Raw genomic sequence first — 23,296 nt, forward strand, 5'->3', positions numbered from 1 at the left:
GTAATGCATGGACAGTGCTTCCGTGAGAAGTTTTTTCTGAGAGGAAATTAAATCTGGTGACACTTTCATATTTTCTTTTGTACAGATGTTCTTACTTATGAGCGTGTTTCACAATCTCTGGCAAAGGGACAAATAACTTCTGAGGTGTCCTCTTGGCAACACCAATTTCTTTTACCAACTGCTGGATGCCCTGAATTATTTGTTGTGTATATTTTACTCCCACTTTGATAGCATGGCAAAAGTCCTGCTGTAAAATATTCTCTGCAGAGGCTTCCAACATGACTAAAAAAAAAAGAAAAAAAAAAAACAGACTGCCATTGAACCTTTTACCAATATAGCATTTTCAAATACCATGACATGACATAAATACTACAGATGAATTTTGTTTATTAATCCTTTTTGATTTCTTTCCTCAGAATCAACATAATTCCAAAATATAAACAGTAGTAAATGAATAAAGAAACCTTGATATTTGAAGTTAGGTTTATATTCTTCATAAATTTAATGAGAGATTTCTCATAAAAAAATGAAATGGAAAAGAAAATAAACTATGCACACAATTTTTTATAACAGCTTTGTAAGATATAATTCAAATACCATAAAATTCCATCTTTTAATGTGTACAACTGCATCTTTTTTTAAAATGTATTTAAAATGAAATTTTACAATATCAGCACAATAGGTGGCTAATAAATGTTTCCTGTTTAACAATATTTGATGTGACCTCCCACTTAATTTGGTCATTGTCACATTGTCTAATTCTTACACAGGTGGGGAAATCTTTGCAGTGATAACTGTTGATACTGTTTCAAGTAAGCCAACTAGAGAACCCTAGCTACTACCATAAAAAGGTTGTTTTTATAGTTCTGTAACAGTAAAACTCCTGTGTAAAGCAGGGAAGCTCCAAAGTAAGGCTTCTAGTATGGTATCTAGCTATAATCTACTATTCAGCTTTGGCTTTGGTTTTTACAAGGCTGAATAGACTCCTGCCAACTTGTGTGCCATTTCTGGCATTCCTCAACTTGTCCAAAGTCAAAGATCATGTAATACATAGTTACCATCATAACTAATATGTTTAACCACATAATGTTGTCACATTAAGATTTATTATTGCCTAAAAAGTCACTTCTAAGGCTTCTAGGCATAATTGAGAATGAAAAAAAATCTACTTATATGGTTCATATGTTGGAATTCCATCAGTCAATTGAAGCAGACCTGTGAAACTGTAACAAAAGATCTAACACTTGTGTCATTGGTGTCCTGGAAAGAGAGGAGAAAGATGGCAGGGCTGAAAAGTACTGGGAAAAAAAAAGTAGCTGGAAACTCCCCAGATTTGGCAGAGACATAAACCTGCATATTCAAGAAGCTGAATAAACCCTACATAGGATGACCCAAAGAAAGACACATCATAATTAAACTTCTGATAACCAAAGACAAAGAAAAAAATCTTGAAACCAGCCAGAGAAAAATGACACCTTACCCATATGGGAAAAGCAAACAACAGCAGGTTTATCATCAGAAACCATGGAGGCCAGAAGGAAGAGGCATACTATTTTTCAGGTGCTGAAAGAAAAGAACTGTCATCCCAGAATCCTATACCCAGTGAAGATATTTAGGAATGAAGGAGAAATCAAGACTCTTAGATGAAGGAGAAAGAAGAAAATGTGTCACCCTAAAATGGCTAAAGGAAGTTCTCTAAACAGAAAGCAAACAATAAAGGATGTTAAGATAATAAACCATGTTAAGAACATGTTAAGCAGAAATATTGGTAAGTACAATACACTTTCCTTCTCTGGAATTTTCTAAACTGATGGTTGAAGCAAAAGCAAAAATTGTGACACTTCCCTGTTGTGGTTCTAAATGTAGATAAACATTAAACGAATATACATGGGGGAGGGTAAAGGGAGGTAAGGTTTCAATTCTTCACTTGAGGCATGAAGATGCTTCCTCTGATACCATGATATGGAGATGGTTATATCCTTTTTCTTATCTGTATTCCCATGACACCTCTCACTTTCACAGAATTAAATTGGAGATTTAAAAACATGCATTTAGAGCTTCCCTGGTGGCACAGTGGTTAAGAATCTGCCTGCCAATGCAGGGGACACGGGTTCAAGCCCTGGTCCGGGAAGATCCCACATGCCACGGAGCAACTAAGTCTGTGCGCCACAACTACTGAGCCTGCGCTCTAGAGCCCGCGAACCACAACTACTGAACCCACGTGCCACAACTACTGTAGCCCGCGCACCTAGAGCCCATGCTCTGCAACAAGAGAAGCCACAGCAATGAGAAGCCTGCACACCTCAACGAAGAGTAGCCCCCACTTGCCGCAACTAGAGAAAGCCCGTGAGCAGCAACAAAGACCCAACACAGCCATAAATAAATAAATTAAATAAACAAATTTTAAAAAAATTAAAAAAAAAACAAAACATGCATTTAAAAAATATTTATCTATTTGGCTGAAACCAGGTCTTAGTCGCGGTATGTGGGATCTTTTCTAGTTGTGGCACGTGGGATCTTTTTTTTTAAGTTGCAGCACACAGGATCTTCATTGCAGTGTGCGGGATCTTTGTTACAGCATGTATGTGGGATCTAGTTCCCTGACCAGGGATTGAACCCAGGACCCTGCACTGGGAGCGCGGAGCTCCAGCCACTGGACCACCAGGGAAGTCCCAAACATGCATTTAATGTATATAAATTATACCTCAGTATATTCATTTAAAGAAGAGAATATGGCAAAGAAAATGAACATTACTCAGACTTTGTTTTCACCAATTAAACTTCAAAGCAATTCATTTTTAAAAGTGCTTTATAAGAAAATCCCTTATGGTTTTGAGTCTGTAGACCTGTGCTTTCAATATGATAATTACCTGTCCCATACAGCTATTTGCATTTAAATAAGTTAAAATTATATAAAATTAAAACTTCAGTTCCTAGTTCACTAGCCACATTTCAAGTACTCAGTAATCACATGTTCAGATACAAAACATTTCCTTCATAGTAGAGAGTTCTGGACAGCACTGCCATAGAGGCTAAAATTTTAAACAAAAAAGCTTGTCAAAATGATTGCTCTGAACTTAACCATTTTCAATAGTTGAAGATAAAGGACTTGTGAGATTAGTTGAAGTTATGAATTCTAGATACAGTTTTCTTCCATAAAAATTGTTACTGGTGTACTTTTTTCCTAAATTATATCCTAGTGTACACAGAAAGATTAGTGATATTAAATGTACCAGTTGAAAACAAGCATCTAAGTAGCACTGTGCAAAATAATGGCTGCGGGTGCAACCTAGTGGCTAATAGTGCATAGAAATTATTCTTGTCCTAAGCAGAAATACAGACACAGATGTAGAGAACAAACTATGAATACCAAGGGGGCAAGGGAGGTGGGTAGGATGAACTGGGAGATTGGGACTGACATACATACACTACTGTGTATAAAATAGGTAACTAATGAGAACCTACTATATAGCACAGGAAACTCCACTCAGTACTCTGTGGTGACCTAAATGGGAAGGAAATCCAAAAAAGAGGGGATATATATATACGTATAGCGGATTCACTTTGCTGTAGAGCAGAAACTAACACAACATTGTAAAGCAACTATACTCCAATAAAAATTAATTAAAAAAAAATTATTCTTGCCCTTTAAGGTCATACTTTAAAAATCCAGATTACTAAATATTTTAATAATGAAATGGTAGCAATTACTTTTTTGTATTTTTGTATCCCAGAAGTTCCATGATGATGATATTTGACTTGGACCCAATATTAACTTTAACACATGAACATGGGGTCAAATGTATATTTGGTGTACCTTGACAAAAGTACAGAGTACTGGCTGAATATCTTCATGAAAATAGTGATGCAGAAGTCATAAAATGGATGCTGGTTAACTTCTGAAACCAGTCTCCTTACGGGTTGGTTCTGAATCACGTTCAGCCTCCTTATAATTACTCAAGACTACCCTGTGATGGTTTAAGCAGTTTCTGGTTTCATTCTTCCATCTAGAGAGGAACGGGTGAGAACAGCCAGCTGGAAGGCTGCCTATCAGGTTTCTGTGGCATGCCACAGATACAGTAAAGATCCTTAGTTCATTCCTCCAATATCTATTTAAAATTAGAGGGGTTCAAATTCTAAGGCATATAGAGGCTATATGACCATTTAGAAGCAAGTTTATTTTGTGTCTTAATGGTAATAGCAGGTATTAACTGTTTGCTTGCTAGGTACTAGGTACTATGCCGGGTACTTTACAAACCTTGACTCTAATCATAATGGCCCTGTAAAGAAGCCAAATCGATTTACTAATTGAAAGTAAATGAACATTGTAACTTTCAGCAAAAAAAATTTCAGATGGAGACCAAGTGAACTTCAAATAGTAAACCAATACTCTGCTCAAGGCCCTTTCTGAGATGTTCAAATATGATGTAGGGGTCATTCGTTATTCAGAGCCTCCCCAAATCTCTGGAATCCTCTCTATATTTCAATAGTTCCCCACCTTCTCAAGGTAGAATCCAAAAACCATTTCCTTGCCTCCCTTGTAGTCATGGATGCAGATGTGTCACACTTCTGTCCAATAAGATGTAAGTGGAAACTCCTATGTGGGGACTTCTGGGAAAGTTCTTTAAAAGGGAGGCTGACTTACTCAGAGGGCACACTCCTTTTTCTATTCCCCTTTTTCGTTTTTCTTCCTCCTGCCTGTAAGTTAGATAAGTTGGCCAGAGCTCTGTTCATAAGCATGAAGATGTGGGCCACACCCTGAGGATAGCAGAGTAGAAAGCTAAAAAGAATCTAGATTTCTTAAGACATTATGGAGCTGCTGTAATTGTCCTGGACTCATTACCTCTGAACTTTTGTTACTTGAGAGAAAAATAAGTTCCTATCTTGTTTAAGCCTTGTTATTTAGTTTAACCACACAATCACTAACTAACATGTAGATAATACACAACTCCTGTTTCATGTGTTTTGTCTATCATACATATTGATAGTACCTAATTCTAACTCATTACTAACACTTCAAAAGAAGAAGCTGGAAATGAGGTGTTTCACACATTAATTGTACAAAAAAAGAACTAAAAGTTTAATAGTTTACATTTCATCAAAATGTTCCCACATTAGAAGATCCATTGTCAAAAAGTTCCAGACATCAAATGTCACGCAGTAGAATAAACTGCTAAGAGACCTTAATTAATTTGTCCATGGTTAACTGCGGCAGATGCTGGGTTTCAAACCCAGGTCATTTGGACTGTTAAAGCCCATTCTTCTTCAACAGAACCAGCCCCTGATTTTCATTCATGCAATTATGACATTTTAGTTAGAAGGAGTGAAGGTGACCCATGGTCAGAGCATTTCTTCTACTTTATTACTAGTTTTCCACCTACTGGAAATATGATACCTCTTTCTCAGAGGACAACCAACAGACTTAGAATGACTGCATTAGCTAAATTAACATATTTAAATGAATGAAACAATTAATTTACTACCAGAGTTGGAACTTCAAATTTTAGACTAGCTTATCTGTCTAAAAATAATTACTAAATTATCTTGATAACGATTTTTGTATATTTCAATTAGAGTGGTATAACAGTCTATAATTTTAGGTATTGTTAGATATGAAGCAAGAGCGCTACCAAAATAGGGCAGCAATAAAACAAAACAAAACAAAAATCTTTATGGCTAATTAACAAAGCACACATACAAAAAAAGAGTTTAAATGCATTTTTAAGAAGCCAGAACTTGAAAGTAAAATTCAGAATAAATCTACCACTTAAATAAACTACTTACCAATCTGACTTTTAGGTGCTCCAGTAACCACTAAATTTAAAGTACTGGAAGACATTTCTTTTCGTGTTGGGTTAACAACACATTCTCCATCAATCATTCCTATTCGTACTGCCCCTAAAACATATTAAAATATTGGCAACTGTTTAATAAAAACTCAGTTTTCAAGACATCCTAGTGACAACTTCAATCCCTATCTTCAATTGTGACCACAGTAAAATCCATATTTCTATCGTGGTATTTAAGGCCCACAGATTATACTACCTCACCCTACCTCTGGCCTTACTGGACCACTCAGTTGCTCAAGTACACCATTTCTTCTGCATCTCTGTGATTATGCTCATGTTCTTCTCCTGGTCTAGCATGTACTTTCTCTAAGGCAAGTGCTTACAGTCTGATCCTACTAAGGTTCAGCTTAAATGTCGATAACTCTGAGGAGCTCTCCTTGACAACCTGACCTCACAAGACTAAACCCGCCCTTCTCTATCATTTTCTTAGCACTCTGACTACACTTTTATAATATTGTTTATAAATATCAATAATTATTTGTCTGTTTCACTTATGCTGAAACCAAGAACTGTCTCATTCATCTTTGTACTGCTGATGCCTAGTCTGCCTTAGTTCCTTCAGTGCTTAAGCTCAGTATCTGGCACTTAGGACACTCAGTAATTATTTACTTGATGAATCATTTGTATATTGCATGATTACAACTTACAAGAGCTGTAAGTTACAAACATGTTTGTATTATCCTGAAGGAGTATGTACTCTGACAATTTCCCAGTCCAAAAAAAGAGAAAGTCCTCTAACAGAAGAGGCAACAAAGAAGTCACAGTATCTAAAAACATAATCTTTAACACCATAACATACTGCTATAAGAAACAAAACCCAAAGCAAAGATAAAAATGTCTCAAAATGCTGAAAGGACTCTTCTTAGAATGTCATTTAATTCAACTCCCTAAGAAATAATAATTCAGAGCCAATAAATTTATGCCCTTACTGTAGCATGCTTACTCTTATTTCTTGAAAAAAATATAATGTTTCTTATCTTCAAATCCTAACTTACCAATAGGTCCATTCCAAGGAATATCTGATAATGAGAGGGCTACAGAAGCTTTAAGGAAAAAGGAAAAAAATAAGAGCTGAAATAAAAATAATTCATTGCTTAAAAAAAAAAAAACAACAGTAATAATTTTAATCTTTATTTTTATACTTACCACCATTAATTGCTAGGACATCAGGTTCATTAACACCATCTACTGCTAACAGATTACAAAGGATCTGGTGCAAGGGAAAAAATTCAAAGCACTTAAAAAAAAATCTGCTTGATTTGGGAGGATTATCATTTTGATTAACATCTTGTCCTAAAATATAGGAGCACTATATGGTTAAAAGCAGGGCCTTTGTAGTCAAACCCCTTAATTCTGGTTATCATTTAACTACACGCTTGACCATTGACAAATTACTTAAATTAAGCCTCAAAAGTTTCCTTATCTTTAAAAGGGAAAAATAACAGCATCTTCCTGAACAGTTCTTAGGAAAATTATAGGAAATATTGTGCGTAAAGCATTTATAATACTGAGCATGTTGAAAGTATTCAGTAAATTAGCTATGTTAGTAAATGTTACACAAAAATATTGTTGTCTTCTGTTTGGTAAGCATAGACAAATAAATTACACTGTAATAATATGCCTATGTCATGTACTTAGCAAAATAACTTCTTGAGGCAGTGACATCCTTGCAAAGGGATATTTGCAAGGCATATTTATTTTTCTCAAATACATAAAATAGTTACTTAATTAAAGTATATGGGTCATTATTCTGAAAGAAATATTCAGAAAGTATTAAAATATAACAAAGTAGAGGTTTAGAGGACCCACTGATAAAAATAGGTAATAAAGATTAGTTGTATCAACTGTCCTAGTCTGTTACTAATATGACCTTCAAGGCCCAGCCTGAACTGTCCCCACCCACCTCAATCACTCTAACCTTTTTTCAGATTTACCAATTTATTTCCTGCCTTAGGGCTTCTGTGCGTCCCATTCCATCTTCCTACACGCCTACACTGGCTAATTCCTACTCATAATTCAGGTATCAGCTCAAATTGACACCAAATAAATGTTAGCTTTTAAAAATTGTTTTTAAAAAAACTTAATGTAAAATGTAGCAGGATCACCAAAAATTCTTATTTTGTACTGTTTATAATGTTTAGCCTAGGAAGTATTAAATAGAGATTCATTAAGTCATTTTTGATTGACCTGGAAACAAATAAACCTAAAACAGAACCTACCTGTGTATCATAAAAGTAGCCTGCTGGAAAGAGAGGTCTAACTGAACGATCTGCCAAAAGCAAAAAAAGAAAAGACATTAAATAATTACTGACAGAAGTTGCTTCACAATTTAAAACTTTTCCCTCATTAAACAAGCTAAAAAATAATTTAACTAGCTATTCAATAAAACAAAACAATAATAACAAAAACAAAACCCTTGGACTAATTTACTGACAGGGTCACAGATAAATGGTAATATACATCATGCCCTGAAGATGAAAAACTAGCAGGGCAAGAGCACCCAAGTGTAAACTTGGGGAGCAGCTTTTCATTCTGGTTCCACAGGCATCAGAATTCATTGCTTATTTGTTATTTATTTATATAAGCAGAGGAAAGAGACTTAACCAACAGTAGACCAAAAGAAAATCCTTCCTTGGTATTCTGTGTCTGATGAATGCATATAAATATAAAGTAGAAATTTTGGGTAGAAGAGCTATAGACTACAAATGATCCCACAATATTTAAGGATGTCGAAGATTTGAAAGGTTATAAACATATTTTAGTAGTTGATGAATATAATGCTTTCAGGAATTACCATGCTGAACATAAAAATGAAAAATACTCAGGATAGGTTCAACAGAGTAGAGGCGAGGGCCACAGAATTTACATGATTAATAGAGATTCATTCATTTGGTCAACAAATATTTATTGAATGCCTATTTTGTGCTGGGCAGTATGCCAGGTATAGTGGATTCAGTATTAAACAAACAAAAAGCTTTTTCTCTCATGGAGCCCACATTTGAGTGAGAGGATACAGAAAGTAAATAATCTTAGGCAGTGTTAATGTAGTGAAAGAAAATTTAAGAGATACTGTAGAATACAGATGGAAGAAAAGAGATACTAACACAGGCTTATCAGAGAGGGTTAATGCCTCTATCTAAATATCTTACCTATTACTCGACTTGTAAGAATTTCTTTATCAGAAGATCCAATCTCTCTTCTAAGATAGTTTGTGGGAATTCTACCTGCTGCAGCAGCCTTCTGTCTATAGTCAACCTGAAGTAGCAATGAAAAAATGCAGTTCATTTGACTGCTTTTTGTAGTAGCAAACTATTCCCCAAGAATTACTATATAGATACAATTCTCCTGAGGTTGCAACAGCATATTCCAGACTAAGAGTGGAGAATATTTTGTTTACTTTTAGTGTTTTGTATCTCTTAGGGAAAGGGGAGCTGATAGAAATGTTTCAGAAAATGGATTTTTTAAAAGCCTTCCACTTAGTCAGATGATTGTGTAGCCTCCCTACTTCCCAGAGTAGCTTATCCTGGTCAAGTTCAACATTGCCTTTTTTGTATTACCCCTCTTAGATATAACTGCATTCCCCTTTTCATAATAAAAGAAGCCCTAAAATACTAATGAGCTCTTTACTCTTCACCAAACATATACTTGCAGACTCATACTAAAGGGAAATTTATGAAAGCAATGAATTCATTGCTTATTAAACATCAAAGTACTTGTGCACTTCCACTGTTTTTGTCAACTTAACGAACTTGGACCTTGTAAAGTATGCTTACCACTAATATGAGAGTTGGTTATGAAGCAATCAGTTTAAATTCTTTTAATGACTCAGTATCAAACAATTAAGGAAAATCCTTTATTGTGCAAAGTTTACACTTTGTACTCACTAGACACTGGACGAAAATACTACAAATTCTATATTTATGCTATATTACAGTTCAGAAAAATCAGCAAGTACTTACCACCAAAGGCATGAACTGGGAAGGTGAAGGTTTTGTTTTACTGACCGCTGTGACCATCACTGCAGTGTCACCTGACTTAGTTAAACATAAACAACAACACTGGTAAATTCTTTTAAAATCAGATATTAACATATAAGCAGTGAATGACTGAATCCTCCCTCAGTTAAATGAAGGGAAGAGAAATGTTATTCCATGACAAAATGACTATGAAAATAATTATTCACAAGTAGTCCGATCTTAATCCCTTCTGCATGATCATGATCTGTATTAGAAAAGTCTAATAGTCTAAGTTTTTCAAAAGCAACAGAACTAAAGGGAAAAGGCTCACTGATAGCCTAGTCACATCCAATCATAGTTTCTACTTCTTATTAGGAAATTTAGACTATAAAGAAAAATTTCCCAAGTATTACTATTGAAGAAACCTGTAAAATTACTTTCTCTAGAAAAGCATTACAGAATTTACAAGAATAAAACAGAACCCCAAGTTTGGAAGAGATCTTAAAGTTCATTTAATATACCTAGTCCTCTGACTCCCTGGTTGTCTGGAATGGTTCTGACACTAGAAATGGTCTGAATTAATTTCCAGTACCAAAATTCTAAGAAGTTACATGATGTAAAGATATTCAGTACCAGTCTTGATAACCATTTTTAAGATGAAAATTTAACAACTTGGACTTTTTACCTGTACTATAGCAGAGCCATCTGCAAATCTGGCCAGTTTTCCAGAGGATATTTCTAATTTTCTGTTTAAAATAAAAATTCAATACAAAAGGACTTAGGTCATCAGTACAATTCCCAGCTTAGTATAAAGCAATTAAAGATTCTAATAGAAGAACTAAAGGTTACCAAGCCCCACAGGCCCCCAACCAGCAAAAACACAAACTAAAAAGGGATAGAGTTCACTATCATTATTGAAGATACAGGGGAATTTAAGAGCTGCTTTAGGAAAAACATAGAAACCAAGGCACAGGATAATCTGAATGACACAGTATTTCTGGGGTGCAAAAGCTTTCTTCTTCTTTTTTTTAAGATAATTTTTATTGGAGTATAGTTGCTTTACAGTGTTGTGTTAGTTTCTGCTGTACAGCAAAGTGAATCAGCTATATGTATACATATATCCCCAGAAGCTGTCTTCTTAAGTGTTTTTCCCATTTACCACCTTAGTCTCTTTTGTTTTACCACCCTTGCCGTGTTGACTAAAGTAGCCTTTTACCACACAAACTGGATCATTTCTCTCCTTAAATCCTTTAAAATTTCCCTCATTGCTTTCCAAATATAAACTCCAAGACTGACTGCAGACACCTTCATTTTCTACAGTGGCGCCAAGAAAAGTCAATGGGGGAAAGAAACAAGTCTTTTCAACCAATGGTGCTGGGACAATTGGATATCCATATGCAAAGAAGTTAATACAGTTGGACCCTTTCATCGTATTATAAATAAAAATTAACTCAAAATGGATTATTGACTTAAATGTAAAAGTTAAAACTATAAAACTCTAAGGAAAAAACATAGGAATAAATCTTCATAAATTTGGGTTAGACAACGTCTTCTTATAGATGACATCAAAAGCACAAGTAACAAAAGGAAAAAAATAGATAAATCTGACTTCATCAAAATTAAAAACTTTCATGCTTCAAAGAATATTATCAAGAAAGTGAAAGAAAACCTACAGAATAGGAGAAATTATTTTGAAATCATATACCTGATAAGGGACTTGTATCTAGAATATGTAAAGAATTCGTACAATTTAACAATAAAAAGAAACCCAGTTTTAAAAACTGGCAAAGGATTTGAACAGATGTCTCTTCAAGGAAGATCAACAGATGGCCAACAAATAATGAAAATATGCTCATCATCATTAGCCACTACGGAAATGCAAATCAAAACCACAATGAGATACTGTTCACATCTATTAGGATGTTATGTGTTGATGACGATGTGGAGAAACTGGAACTCTCATACACTGCTGATTGAAATGTAAAATGGTGCATCTGCTTTGGGAAATAATCTGGCAATTCCTCAAAAGGTTAACAAAGAAGTACTATATGACCCAGCAATTCTACTCCTGTATATATCCAAGAGAAATGAAAACATATGTCCATGTAAAAATCTGCACATAAACCTTCACAGCAGCATTATTAATAACAGCTCCCCAATGGAAACAACCCAAATGTCTGCCAACTGACAAACGAGCGTATCAAGGAAGAGAGTACGGATACTGACGAGGATGAGCCAAGGAGTGGACTATCCCCACCCTGGCTAAGAATAAGCCCTCCCAATTGTATCAAAAACCAGGAGAGAAGTGGAGCCAGGAAAGCACTGTTAAAAGCTTCTAAAGCTAATATACAGCATGGGTTTGAACTGCAAGGGTCCACTTATACATGGATTTTTTTTTTTTAGTAAACACAGTTCTTCACAGTCTTCCATTGGTTGAATCATCTGATGCAGAACTATGAATAGGGAGGCCTGACTATGGGACTTGGGCATCCTTGGATTTTGGTATCCTGGAACCAATTCCCCACAGATACTGAAGGACGACTGTATTTACAATGGGGACTGAATGAGTTGGTGAGAGAAAAGCAAACAAGCAAATAAAACAAACCAGCTCTGCAGTGCCCCCAGTGTTCTCAAACCCATGCTTGATTTATAGTCAAATACCAAATCCTCCTACTTTCTTTGTTCCCTTTCTTGAGTCTAGCCAGTGTCTCCTTTAGGGGTCCTAGACCACCCACCAGATAGTCCTATGGTCCTGCCTTGGTGACTGCCCTAATTTAAACTGTTTTTTTCCCCAGGTGTGTGCAATTTATAGTATGTAAAGAACCAGGTGGTTACTTTCCATTGTCTCATGATCTCAGTTGGTGTTAACTGACCTATGTAATTTTTTCTGTTAATGCACTTTTAGTTGTTTTTGGTGCAAATCTGTTGTTAGTTTTGTATTTCATGGTTGATTTTACCTCTTATCAATTTACTTGCCAACATTTTAATGTATAAAATACCTCCAAATATTAATACATAATAGATTGCTAACACATCAGTGGCTTCTGGATCTGGAACTGGAACTGGGTGGCTATGGAACTGTATGGGAAGGAGATTTTTGAGGTTTTAAATGTTGAACCATGTGAGTGAATACCTAATCAAAAAATACTTTTGAAAAAAATAAATAATAAAAAGGATAAGATGAGCAGGGAGATCCTATTGGTGGGCAGAAGAGTGGGAGGAGGTAGCTTAGGAAGATAGAAGGGAAAAGAGGAGCCACCTGCCACAGGAAGTAGAACTCCAGGGAGAGAGATATGCTTAAAGAACATTTTTAGAAACACTTGCAAAATGGTATGGAATGTAACCACCTTACTCCAACTTCCACCAAGAAAAATTCAGTAGTATTGATACAAAACTCACCCCACCCCCACCCCTGCAAACAAAACAAAACAAAACACCCACCTTTATGATTTGGCCTTGCTTTGTTGCTAACTCACATTTCATCTTTCACTCCATCCACAGTAAGTTATTTGTAGTTACTCAATGCACTCTCTCACTTCTCTGCTATTGCGCTTGCCACTTTCTCTGCTACCTTCTCCTTGCCTTTCAGGATTCACCTTGAACAGTAAGCTTTAGGGTGTGATAAACATCCCTCTGTGCTCCTTTAGCACCCTGTTCATACCTAATACCTTTCCCACACTGATTTTCTCAGCACTGAACCTCTGTTTATCTTACTTCCTCATCAGACTGTCTCTAGTGCCTTGTAACTCAATATCATAGATGCTCAATAACTTGTTTAAATGAAAATTAGTTACCCCAAAGGTTACTATGAGTATTAAATACATTTACCACAATAGTATACAACCTCCTAGGGCACTGTAAAGAATACTTATAGCAAGTATAAAGTATGTGGTACATAGTAATCACCCAAAGAAGTTTGCTGCAAACAACAAACTTATGACAAAGAAAATAATTGATTTACCCAGCAGGTATGATATTTATGAATCTCATTGTTACAACACATGACACAGGTTTAAAAAGAGGTTACAAAAGAGGTCCAGGTTGACTAATAAATGAAAGATTCAAAGTAGATTATTCATGAAAAATTTGGAGGGCAGAGGCTAATCTTGTTGCTTTGAGTCCCTCATGCCTAACAAATAGGAAATGTCTGTTGAGTGAAATGTTCTGGGGCATTTCTTCAGAGAAGAATAAATGTTCAGTCCTTGAAGAATGGAAGAGATACCTTTTCCCTCAAAAAATCAAAATCAAGGAATGCCAGAGGTGGAAAGACCTTAGAGATCATCTAGTCTAGAGGTCAGCAAACTACAGCATGTTTCTTTACAGCCTTTCACCTAAGACTGTTTCTTACATTTTTAGACGGTTTGTAAACACACATGAATATTGGACACAGTATGCAGCCCACAAAGCCTAAAATATTTACTATCTAGCCTCTCACAGAAAAAGTTTGCTGAATCTTTATCTAATTCAGTCTCTTAATTTGGAGGGCAGAGGGGGGGGTTGGGGGGGCCCGGAAGTAGTGAAGTAACTTGTTCAAAGATCATTCAGTAACTTAGGGAGGAAGTCTTGGATTCAAAGCCAGATTTTCTGGCTTTTGTATGAACTAGGATCAAAGTTTTTTTAAAAGTACATGTGAAAGGTGTAGATATATAAAGTAAGCATTAGCAGTTTCATTTATTCTAAAAATGAATCCGGTAGTTTTTAAAAAGTGATTTTAGACATGAATTCTGGCAAACAGACCCCTAAAGAGAGTAACGGTTTGAAAAACAAGTTCAGAATCCACCTAGCCTCATAGTACTAGCTTTGGTTGACTCTGAGAAAGCTACCTAACCTTCTCTGAGCCTCTGTTGTTTTAATACATTTACTACAGGCTTAAACATGAGAATATCATATAACCGGCGTTCAATAAACTGACCTTGCCCTTCCCTTCCTACCCAGGGTCATACAGGCCAAGCTTTTTAGGCAGTAAACTGAATTGGATGACGTAAGCATCAATTATCAACGCATTATCTTTTCATTTCATAGCCCAGGAGTCCCCGAAAAGAAAGGGAACGGAAATCGGGTGGACAGACTCAGCTGGGGAAAAGAAGCCCGGAGCAGGGCAGAAGGGAGGAACAAGAAGCAAAGGGCACGAGGCTGAGACAGCGCGAGAAGGAGGGTGCCAAGAAACAGACTCCAAACCCGGAAAGGGAAATTTGGAATTTAGGTTTGGGATAAAGAGGGGGAAAGAGACCTGGGGTGTCGGATTCGTACTCTAGGAGGTGAATGTACTCGGGCTGCCCTGTCATGACGCCTTGTGAAAGAACAGAGAACGCACACCGTTCCTTACCTGCTGCCTAAGTCCACGGCCACGGTTCGCGACCCCGCCCCGTCCCATAGTGCTCGCACCTGCAACTGGGTGAGTGTCCGACCCCGCCCTGGCAGACGGAGGGGACCACGGCCCAGTGGCCGGAGCTGGAGGCACGAGCAGCAAGGCCTACAGGCCGCCATGACACCAGGCAAGCGCTCAGCCCGGGCTGCGCCCTGATTGGCTTACTCAGCAGGTAGTGGGCGGGGCCTAATGCAGTTTCGTTTCTGCGGTGCAGTGGGGAACGCTGGGGAAGCGGATACCGGGCCGCTTTCTACGAAACCTAGAGAGGGCCAAACCTATCTGAACGCGATTGTGACTTAACCAGTCCTTTCCGTATTAGCCAATGAACAACAATTAGAAAAATAATGTGGGCTTTTTGGTTGTTTTTTGTTTTGCTATCGTAGTTTAAAAGAAAGTCCTAGAATAATGTAAGTGTTTAATAAGTAGAGTAAATATAGTAGTAATAGAAGTAATCAGAAAACACATTATTGTTTGGCTTATGGGAGCTGAGAATTAGGAGAATTTGCGTAGTGGGCCATGGAAAGAGATCTTTCTCTCTCCCCTCCTCCGCCCTGGCTTTTATTTTATAAATTCAAACAACAAATATATTACTACGAAGGTTTGCGTTAATTTATTTCTAGTAAGTTAATTTCACTTCTTGTTGACCTATATCGTCATTTTATATATCTTTATGATCATTTTGGATTCATCTTCCTTTCCATTGATAATATTTAGCAGTTTATTCCTCTGCCTGTTTTGTATTTTCAAGTGTTAATACTTTCTAAACCAACTCTTAAATGCAAAGTGCTTGCTACTATTTAAAAAAAAATGTTTTGGAAAATGAAAAAAGTTTTTGGAATTTGAATTTGATCCATTTCTAGGGGGTGGATAAATTTCTCCCACCCCTCTTAATCTGCCTGTTGGAAAATATTAACGTGGTTCCTGGAATGAACCAAATGATCATTTTTCTACTATGAGGGTCATATTTCTCTTTTAAGGTCATAATCCCATCCCCCCCAAAGAAATCCAAACAAAATCCAATGCACATTCAAGCAGGGTTTTAAGAACAAAAAATGTTAACTCCAGACAGACAAATTATAATATTTGGTGGCAAAGCAGCTCCCTTATACCTTGCTCTCAAGAGCTATTATCACTGATTTGGAATTTCCATGCCAATAGAAGGGATTACTGTTAACTCTATTTATAGGTATTTAGTGTTAAAGTAGTTTTTGCCTCTTCCTCTACCTTTGACTTTACCTTGTTGTCAGTGTTTCCAAGACCATTCTACTGAGACCTGTTATAAGGACAAATCTATCAGAATCTACCTGCCACAATTCAACATGATTTTAGATTTATAAAATAAGAATACGAAATCACCTTTTGGTAGAGTACCTAAGTACTATATAATCATTTTCATTTAGGCAGTATTGCCTAGTAGTTTAGAGCATAGACTTGAAGTTGTTACCAATCCCCAAAGGGTCAGTGACCCCTCAATGGGTCCTTTGCCTGGAGTTGCAAATGCCACTCAAATGAAACCAGGTTCAGTATAGCACAGCAGAAACTATTATTGATGAAGGAATTGAGAAAGGAGAGCTCATGCTCTAAAAATACCTTCTCCCCAAAGGGAGGGGAGTAAGGGAATTTTAAGGGGTAAGAGGCAGATAAGTCATCAGGGCTGTAGGAAAGGGTAGAGATTTCCAGGGGCAGCTGGGGGTAGCTGGGGCATACGCAGTTTTCCATGCTTCTCTGCACAAGGCATGAATTGTGCCTAACAGAATACAAATCCTCCCCTTGGGCAGAGATTGTAGCACAATAATGAAGCAGAGGTAACTTTTGGATACTTCCAGGTCTTGTTTGTGTAGGTGCGTTCCTGTGGTCAAGTCAGAGCCGGTTCAGGACAGTTGACCACTGCATATCTCTTAAAGCACAGCTGCAAAACAACGCTGTCAAACACCAGGTGATTTGGAAATAAAGAGATAAATCAAGGCAAGTATCCATTAGCTCCCAGGGACTGGTACGGGTGACAAAGTATCTCCCTTCTCCATTCCTTGATGAATGAATAAAGTTTCTGCTGTGCTATACCAAATCTGGTTTCATTTGATTGACATTTTCAACTCCAGGCAAAGGACCCATCGACCCATTGAGGGGTCTCGGACCCATTGGGAATCAGTAACAAAGTTAGTCCTGAATGGTCCTAGTCTTGGCTTTGCCATTTGCTAGTTGTCTGACCCTATCTCTCTGAGCCTCAGTTTCTTCATCTTTAGAAATGGATAATACAAATCTCAAAGGATTTTTGTAAAGATTAAACATGACAGAGGATGTAAGATGTTTATCACAGTACATGGCACATTGTCAGCAACTCAATAAATGGTAGATTCAGCTTTGATTCAGCCTTTTAAAAAAAATTAATTTAATTAATTATTTTTTATACAGCAGGTTCTTATTAGTTATCTATTTTATACATATTAGTGTATATATGTCAATCCCAATCTCCCAATTCATCCCACCACCACCCCCGCCCCGCTTTCCCCCCTGGTGTCCATACATTTGTTCTCTACATCTGTGTCTCTATTTCTGCCTTGCAAACCGGTTCATCTGTACCATTTTTCTAGATTCCACGTATATGCATTAATATACGATATTTGTTTTTCTCTTTCTGACTTACTACACTCTGTATGACAGTCCCTAGGTCCATCCAAGTCTCTACAAGTGACCCAATTTCGTTCCTTTTTATGTAATTCAGCCTTTTCTTAATTTTCCCTCTAGTTTTCTCTGTTTGAAATACTGAACAACCTTCTTTCCTTCAGAAACTAACCGTGGATCGGTTAGCTTTCATCCAGTTGGAAATGCTAGAAAGCAGAATGTGCACATTAAACCCAACTGTTTCCTCACACCAATCCAAAATAATTGAAATGGTAGTAATTGGATCATAAACTCCAAGGCAAATGTGGATAGTGAAATCTTGTGGCAGAGCATTATTATGAAGTAGTCATACAGATGATCAGGCTATGTTTACATTAAGCATTTTAAGACTGACGTAGAAAGAAACGTATAAAATGTTTAAATTCTTGTGGTTGTAGCTACTGAAGCTATGACCCGTGAGGTTCAATCTGAAATTGAACCTCACATTCTGGAAGTATAGTTCTGCCAAGTCTAGTTCGACAGTCAAAATATAATTTAAAATCAGTTTCTTTACCTTGAAGCACATTAACGGTGATCCAATTTAAATCCACCAGCAATGTTTCTCAGATCTCCTTTTCTCTTTTCTTCAAACTCCAATGAACCTGCATCAAACTAGTTAATACCACTGCACCCTCTGAGTAGCAATTTAATTTAAGTAAAACACCATTGCATTAAATGATTGTTAATTAAAATTTAATTTGGTTTGTAGTTTGGTTTAATATTGATAAATAGTTATTTATTTATTTATTTATTTTAGTTTTACGACTAAGCTACCAGAATAAAGAGCTTATGTTTTGTTATATATTTGTGCATATTTAAGCAACATAATAAAAAGTATCTTCGGACACTGAAGGGATACATGAAATTTTTTTTTTTCTTGAAAGAGTGTAGCCTATTCAGCATTAAGAAAGTCTGCTCAACACCATTGCCAGAGGGAGCTTTCTAAATCACAAACCTAAATGTGTCTCCATCTTGATTAAACTTCTTCAATGGCTTCCTAAATCTTTAATCTACACGATAAAATCTCAACTGCTTTGTGTGGACTATTTAGCCTCATCAATTTTGACTTACTACCCTACTTCTTTATCTCCCTCTCCTCATTTTATTTTATTTTATTTTTTTGGCCACATGGCATGCAGGATCTAGTTCCCTGATCAGGGATGGAACCAGTGCCTCCTGCAGTGTAAATGTGGAATCTTAACCATTGGACCACCAGGGAAGCCCCCCTCTCCTCATTTTATATTCCAAGTAAACTGAACTACTTGTTCTTCTCTAAGATATCACCTTCCCTTCTGCCTCTGTGCCTTTGCATGTATGATTCTCTGTGCTTTGCACACATCCCCTCTCAAGTGTCAGTCTTGCAAACTCAGTCTTCTGGTCTCAGCTTCAATACTATCTTCTCAGACTTCCCCAGGCTGACTTATGGGTACAGTCTATGTCTGTCCTCCCACTTTATTAATTAATTCACATAGTCATTATTTCACCCATGGAAATGAATGTGGGAATAGGTACTGCATAGTGGTTAAAAGTGCTGGCTCTGGAATCAGATTGTCTAGGTTTGAATCTCACCTCTGTCACCTCTTAAACATGTGACTCTTGGTAAGTCACTTACCCTTTCTATACCTCCTTTTCCTCATTTGTAAAATGAGAATGAAAATATCTACCTCTTAGGGTTGTTATGTGGATTTAAATGCAGCCTTATTTTTATGGAACTAAGCATAGTCCCTGGCATGTGGAAAATGTAATATTTATTTATTTTAAATTAATTAATTAATTTTTGGCTGTGTTGGGTCTTCGTTGCTACGCGTGGGCTTTCTCTAGTTGCGGTGAGCTGGGGCTACTCTTTGTTGCAGTGTGCAGGCTTCTCATCATGGTGGCTTTTCTTGTTGCGGAGCACAGGCTCTAGGCTCGTGAGCTTCAGTAGTTGTGGCACGCAGGCTCAGTAGTTGTGGCTTGCGGGCTCTAGAGCGCAGGCTCAGTAGTTGTGGTGCACTGGCTTAGTTGCTCCACGGCATGTGGGATCTTCCCGGACCAGGGATCGAACCTGTGTCCCCTACATTGGCAGGTGGATTCTTAACCACTGAGCCACCAGGGAAGTCCCAATGTAATATTTATTAAATACCTGCTTTATGTCAGGCACTATATGCTAGGCTCAGAGGATATAAGGGTGTCAAGACAGTCATAGGGCATAAAAATCCCTGCTTTATGGAGCTTGCAATATAGTATGAGAGACTGACAAAAACACAACTAAACCAACAGAAAAACTGGAGTGTGGTTAATGCTAAGAAGGGGATAAACAGGTGTGAAGATAGAAAATAGTGGGATGAAGGCATAATTTACATCAAATAAAGTGCCCAGGGAAAGACTTCCTGAGGAGAAACATTTAAGCCAGCCTGAAGGATGAGAAGGAGATGGCTTCTGAGACATGGGGGCCAGGGGGGAGAAGCCACTTGCAGGGGGATGGTTACCCCTAAGTCAGGAAAGAGTTTGGCTTCTGTGAGGACATATGGAAAAGCCAGTGTGGCTAGAGAGTGGTAAGCAAGAATGTGGCAGTCGCTGTCAAAACGGTTGGATCTGATTCAAGGAGAGGACCTAGAGTAATAAGAGTAATCAGCATACCAACGATGTCACAAGCCATGGAAATGCATGATATCACCTAGAGAGAGGTTAGAAAGAAAGGAGAAGAGGCCTGGGTCTGAGCCCTAAGGAGGGAGAGGCTGCCAAGTCTATGGAAATGGAGCCAACCTTGTTGCAGGAGGAAAGCTAGGATGTACTATGCTAGGTATTTTCCATTTGCACCTGCTCCGTCCATTTTCTACCCTTCTCAGCTCTGCCCTGTACCCCAAGGGGCTGATTTATGGATTGTAACACCCCGACTTCCTGGCCCTCTGACTTTTGGTTGGGTCAGCCAGTGGGAGACACCAGCAGGAGATCAAAGGACTAGAGGAGAGAGAAATTAAAAACATAGAACCTTAATTCCTTGTGGCGTAGCAGTGACTGCTTCCGCCTGTCACTGCAGCACCTTCCAGGTGGCCCTGCTTGCTTGACTCTGGCTATCACTCCAATTACACTGTTTCTCCTCCTTGCTGCTTCAAGCCTTAACAGCTTCCTCCTGTTGCCCATCTCTCAGTGCCTCATCGTTCCTCATTGTTAGTTCCAGAATCTGCCTTCCCCTCTGTAAATAGTCCTTTCATTAAATTCTCTTCAGAACTCATCCGAGTATGCCCTCTGTTTCCTGCTTCCCTTTGCCCTGCTCCTCAGAGAGGGTCTCTCTTCACTCTTGTGTCTCAGCAGTAGAACACCGTTACTTGTTACAAGAAGCATGTTACTCTGGAGGTGAGAGTTGAGGGGTATGCTGTTCTGATTAACCCTCAGTCTTAGGAAGGTATTATCTCCCTGGATCTTGGGTGGTAGCATTCTCAGTGCTGAAGCCCCTCTTCCAGCTGTGATTCTGGGCCCAGCATGTATTCTGCCTCTTCCCCAGAGGTAAAGGGTTATGTTGTTTCTTCTCCCACGTGCAGTGGGTTTTCACAGTGCATTAGGGTGACAACATTTACCTTCCCACAGTGGGTAAGGCTTTTATTTCTATGGGGAGGTAGGGGAGAAGGATCCAGTGGGGCTTCTGCCTTTCCCGCAGTGACTGCTGTCCTCCTTCTCCAGGATTGCACCAGGAAGGACACTTTCTCAGGACCCTTGCTCTTATCCTAGACTTTTTTGTGAGTGCCCAGTGAGGTCCACGGAGAAGAGCCTGTGAGTGGTTGTGAATTCGTCTTGTATCTGCAGTGTCCAGGGGTTCTATAGTCTTTCGGCAGCCCACACTTGGCCTTTAGCAATTGGTTAAAAATGGCAGTTGAATTCTTCTTGCCAATGTCTTTTGGTGACTGTGCCAGGTAAGCAAGGGCTCATGTCCTATCTCTCTTTGGAGGCTCTTATCTTTCCTTAGGTTTCAGATTATCTGGTTACTCTGTCATTTTAGTTCTCTAATGGGTTCTAGAAGAGTTGTGAATTTCCAGATTGTCGGTTGTTGTTGTTACTGTTGTTATTTATAAGGATGGGATGCTGTTTCAAGATTTCTGCATCCTAAGCAGAAGCCAGAGGTCTCACATGTAATTCAAGACCTCTCCTCTCCACTAGTCCAGAGAGGTGAAGAAAAAGTAGAATTTGTTCTTTCATTATTTTATTTTTTAGCCTCATCTTGCCTCCATAATTTTTATGGTTCTTCCAGGATTGGGACAAAGGAGGAGAGAGCAGAAGAGAGATGAAAGATTTCAGTTTCTGGAGCCAATGGAGTCCTTATTTGACACTGTCTGGTTTTCATGTCCCCCATTACTGCAGACATCCAAAACCTGGCTGTGATATGGGGTGTATTGTGGGACCACCTCTGCTGAGACCACCAAACTGCACAGTTTCCTAACGTGGATACTTTCTGGGTGACATTTTGTGACCTTCCCAGCTTCTGCTCCTGGTGTTCTATTGCACAGCTTCTTACTGCTGAGATCCTTTTGTCTTGGCTTTTCATCAAAATAGCTTCCCTGGGTTCTCTTGTCACACAAACTCACACATCCTTGCCCCCCAAACTGGTAGCACTGTAGCTTATTTCAACCACTGACCTCTTTTCTTGCCCTGCCATTGCAGGTGGCTCCAGTCAGTCTCTGGCCTCCAAATTCTCTTATGTGGGAAGCAGGCACTAGAGTCCATATTCTTAAATGTCCCTGTATGACCACTTTAGAGTAGCAGGATGGACTCTCACCCAAAATTTGGTTGGATGTCAAGACTGATGTGACACCTCCACCCCCCGCCCCCCACCTCCATCCACATACCAAGTGAGTATGAAAAGGTGTATTACTTACCTAATAAGGCTTATGGGGGAAGCAAGACAGACTTCACAAGCTGATTTGAAAATGGCTTGAGAAAGCCGGGAAAGGAGACTGGCTTGGAGTTTTTATTGTGGTTATGAGGTGGGGCAGGGGTGAGTGTCCCTATGTGTGGGTGGGCAGAGGTTTGTCTGCTTTGGATTTCCCACTGCTGCCAAAGGAGGGCGCACTTGAGCTTTCTTAACAGTGTCCCAGATGTAAGGCACAAGGAGAAGAGGGACAATGAGGGTTACAAGTCATCAGCAAACATCAAAAAAATGCATTCAAATTCTTTATTCCAGTCCTCCAGCTCTAGGTGACATGTGTCAAGCGTTCCTGAGAACTCTCTTACTGTGTTTGCTCCTATTTCATGGCATCACAGGGCTATTTTTTTTTTTTTTTTTATTGTTTGGCTGTGCCACGCGGCATACAGAATCTTAGTTCCCCAACCAGGGATCGAACCTGTGCTCTCTGCTGTGGAAGCATGGAGTCTTAACTACTGGACGCCAGGGAAGTCTATTCTATAGCTTAATAAATGTTTAGTTGGGGAAGGAAATAATATTTTTCTAATTCTCTTTCAGTGGTTCTCTTGAGCTCCCATTGCTTAGT

The 23,296-nt window shown here is 38.3% G+C and overlaps 1 protein-coding gene and 1 long non-coding RNA gene across 4 annotated transcripts in view; one reads left to right on the forward strand and one right to left on the reverse strand.

Annotated features, from left to right (window-relative positions):
* Nucleotides 1-15,326, reverse strand: part of PNPT1 (polyribonucleotide nucleotidyltransferase 1) — a 41,820-nt gene extending 26,494 nt beyond the window's left edge. Inside the window, exons 1-9 of the mRNA XM_068564721.1 lie at nucleotides 15,132-15,326; nucleotides 10,491-10,551; nucleotides 9,809-9,883; nucleotides 8,999-9,104; nucleotides 8,069-8,118; nucleotides 6,996-7,059; nucleotides 6,845-6,892; nucleotides 5,785-5,898; nucleotides 96-282 (exon numbers count right to left, since the gene is read on the reverse strand). Coding sequence (XP_068420822.1) covers nucleotides 96-282; nucleotides 5,785-5,898; nucleotides 6,845-6,892; nucleotides 6,996-7,059; nucleotides 8,069-8,118; nucleotides 8,999-9,104; nucleotides 9,809-9,883; nucleotides 10,491-10,551; nucleotides 15,132-15,292 — 866 coding nt within the window. The 5' untranslated portion in view covers nucleotides 15,293-15,326. The remainder of the gene's footprint in view (nucleotides 1-95; nucleotides 283-5,784; nucleotides 5,899-6,844; nucleotides 6,893-6,995; nucleotides 7,060-8,068; nucleotides 8,119-8,998; nucleotides 9,105-9,808; nucleotides 9,884-10,490; nucleotides 10,552-15,131) is intronic.
* Nucleotides 1-23,296, forward strand: part of LOC137777790 (uncharacterized) — a 203,621-nt gene that overhangs the window by 36,485 nt on the left and 143,840 nt on the right. The window lies entirely within an intron of this gene.

The sequence above is a fragment of the Eschrichtius robustus genome, chromosome 15 (assembly GCF_028021215.1).
Source record: "Eschrichtius robustus isolate mEscRob2 chromosome 15, mEscRob2.pri, whole genome shotgun sequence".
NCBI classification, from domain to species: Eukaryota; Metazoa; Chordata; class Mammalia; order Artiodactyla; family Eschrichtiidae; genus Eschrichtius; species Eschrichtius robustus.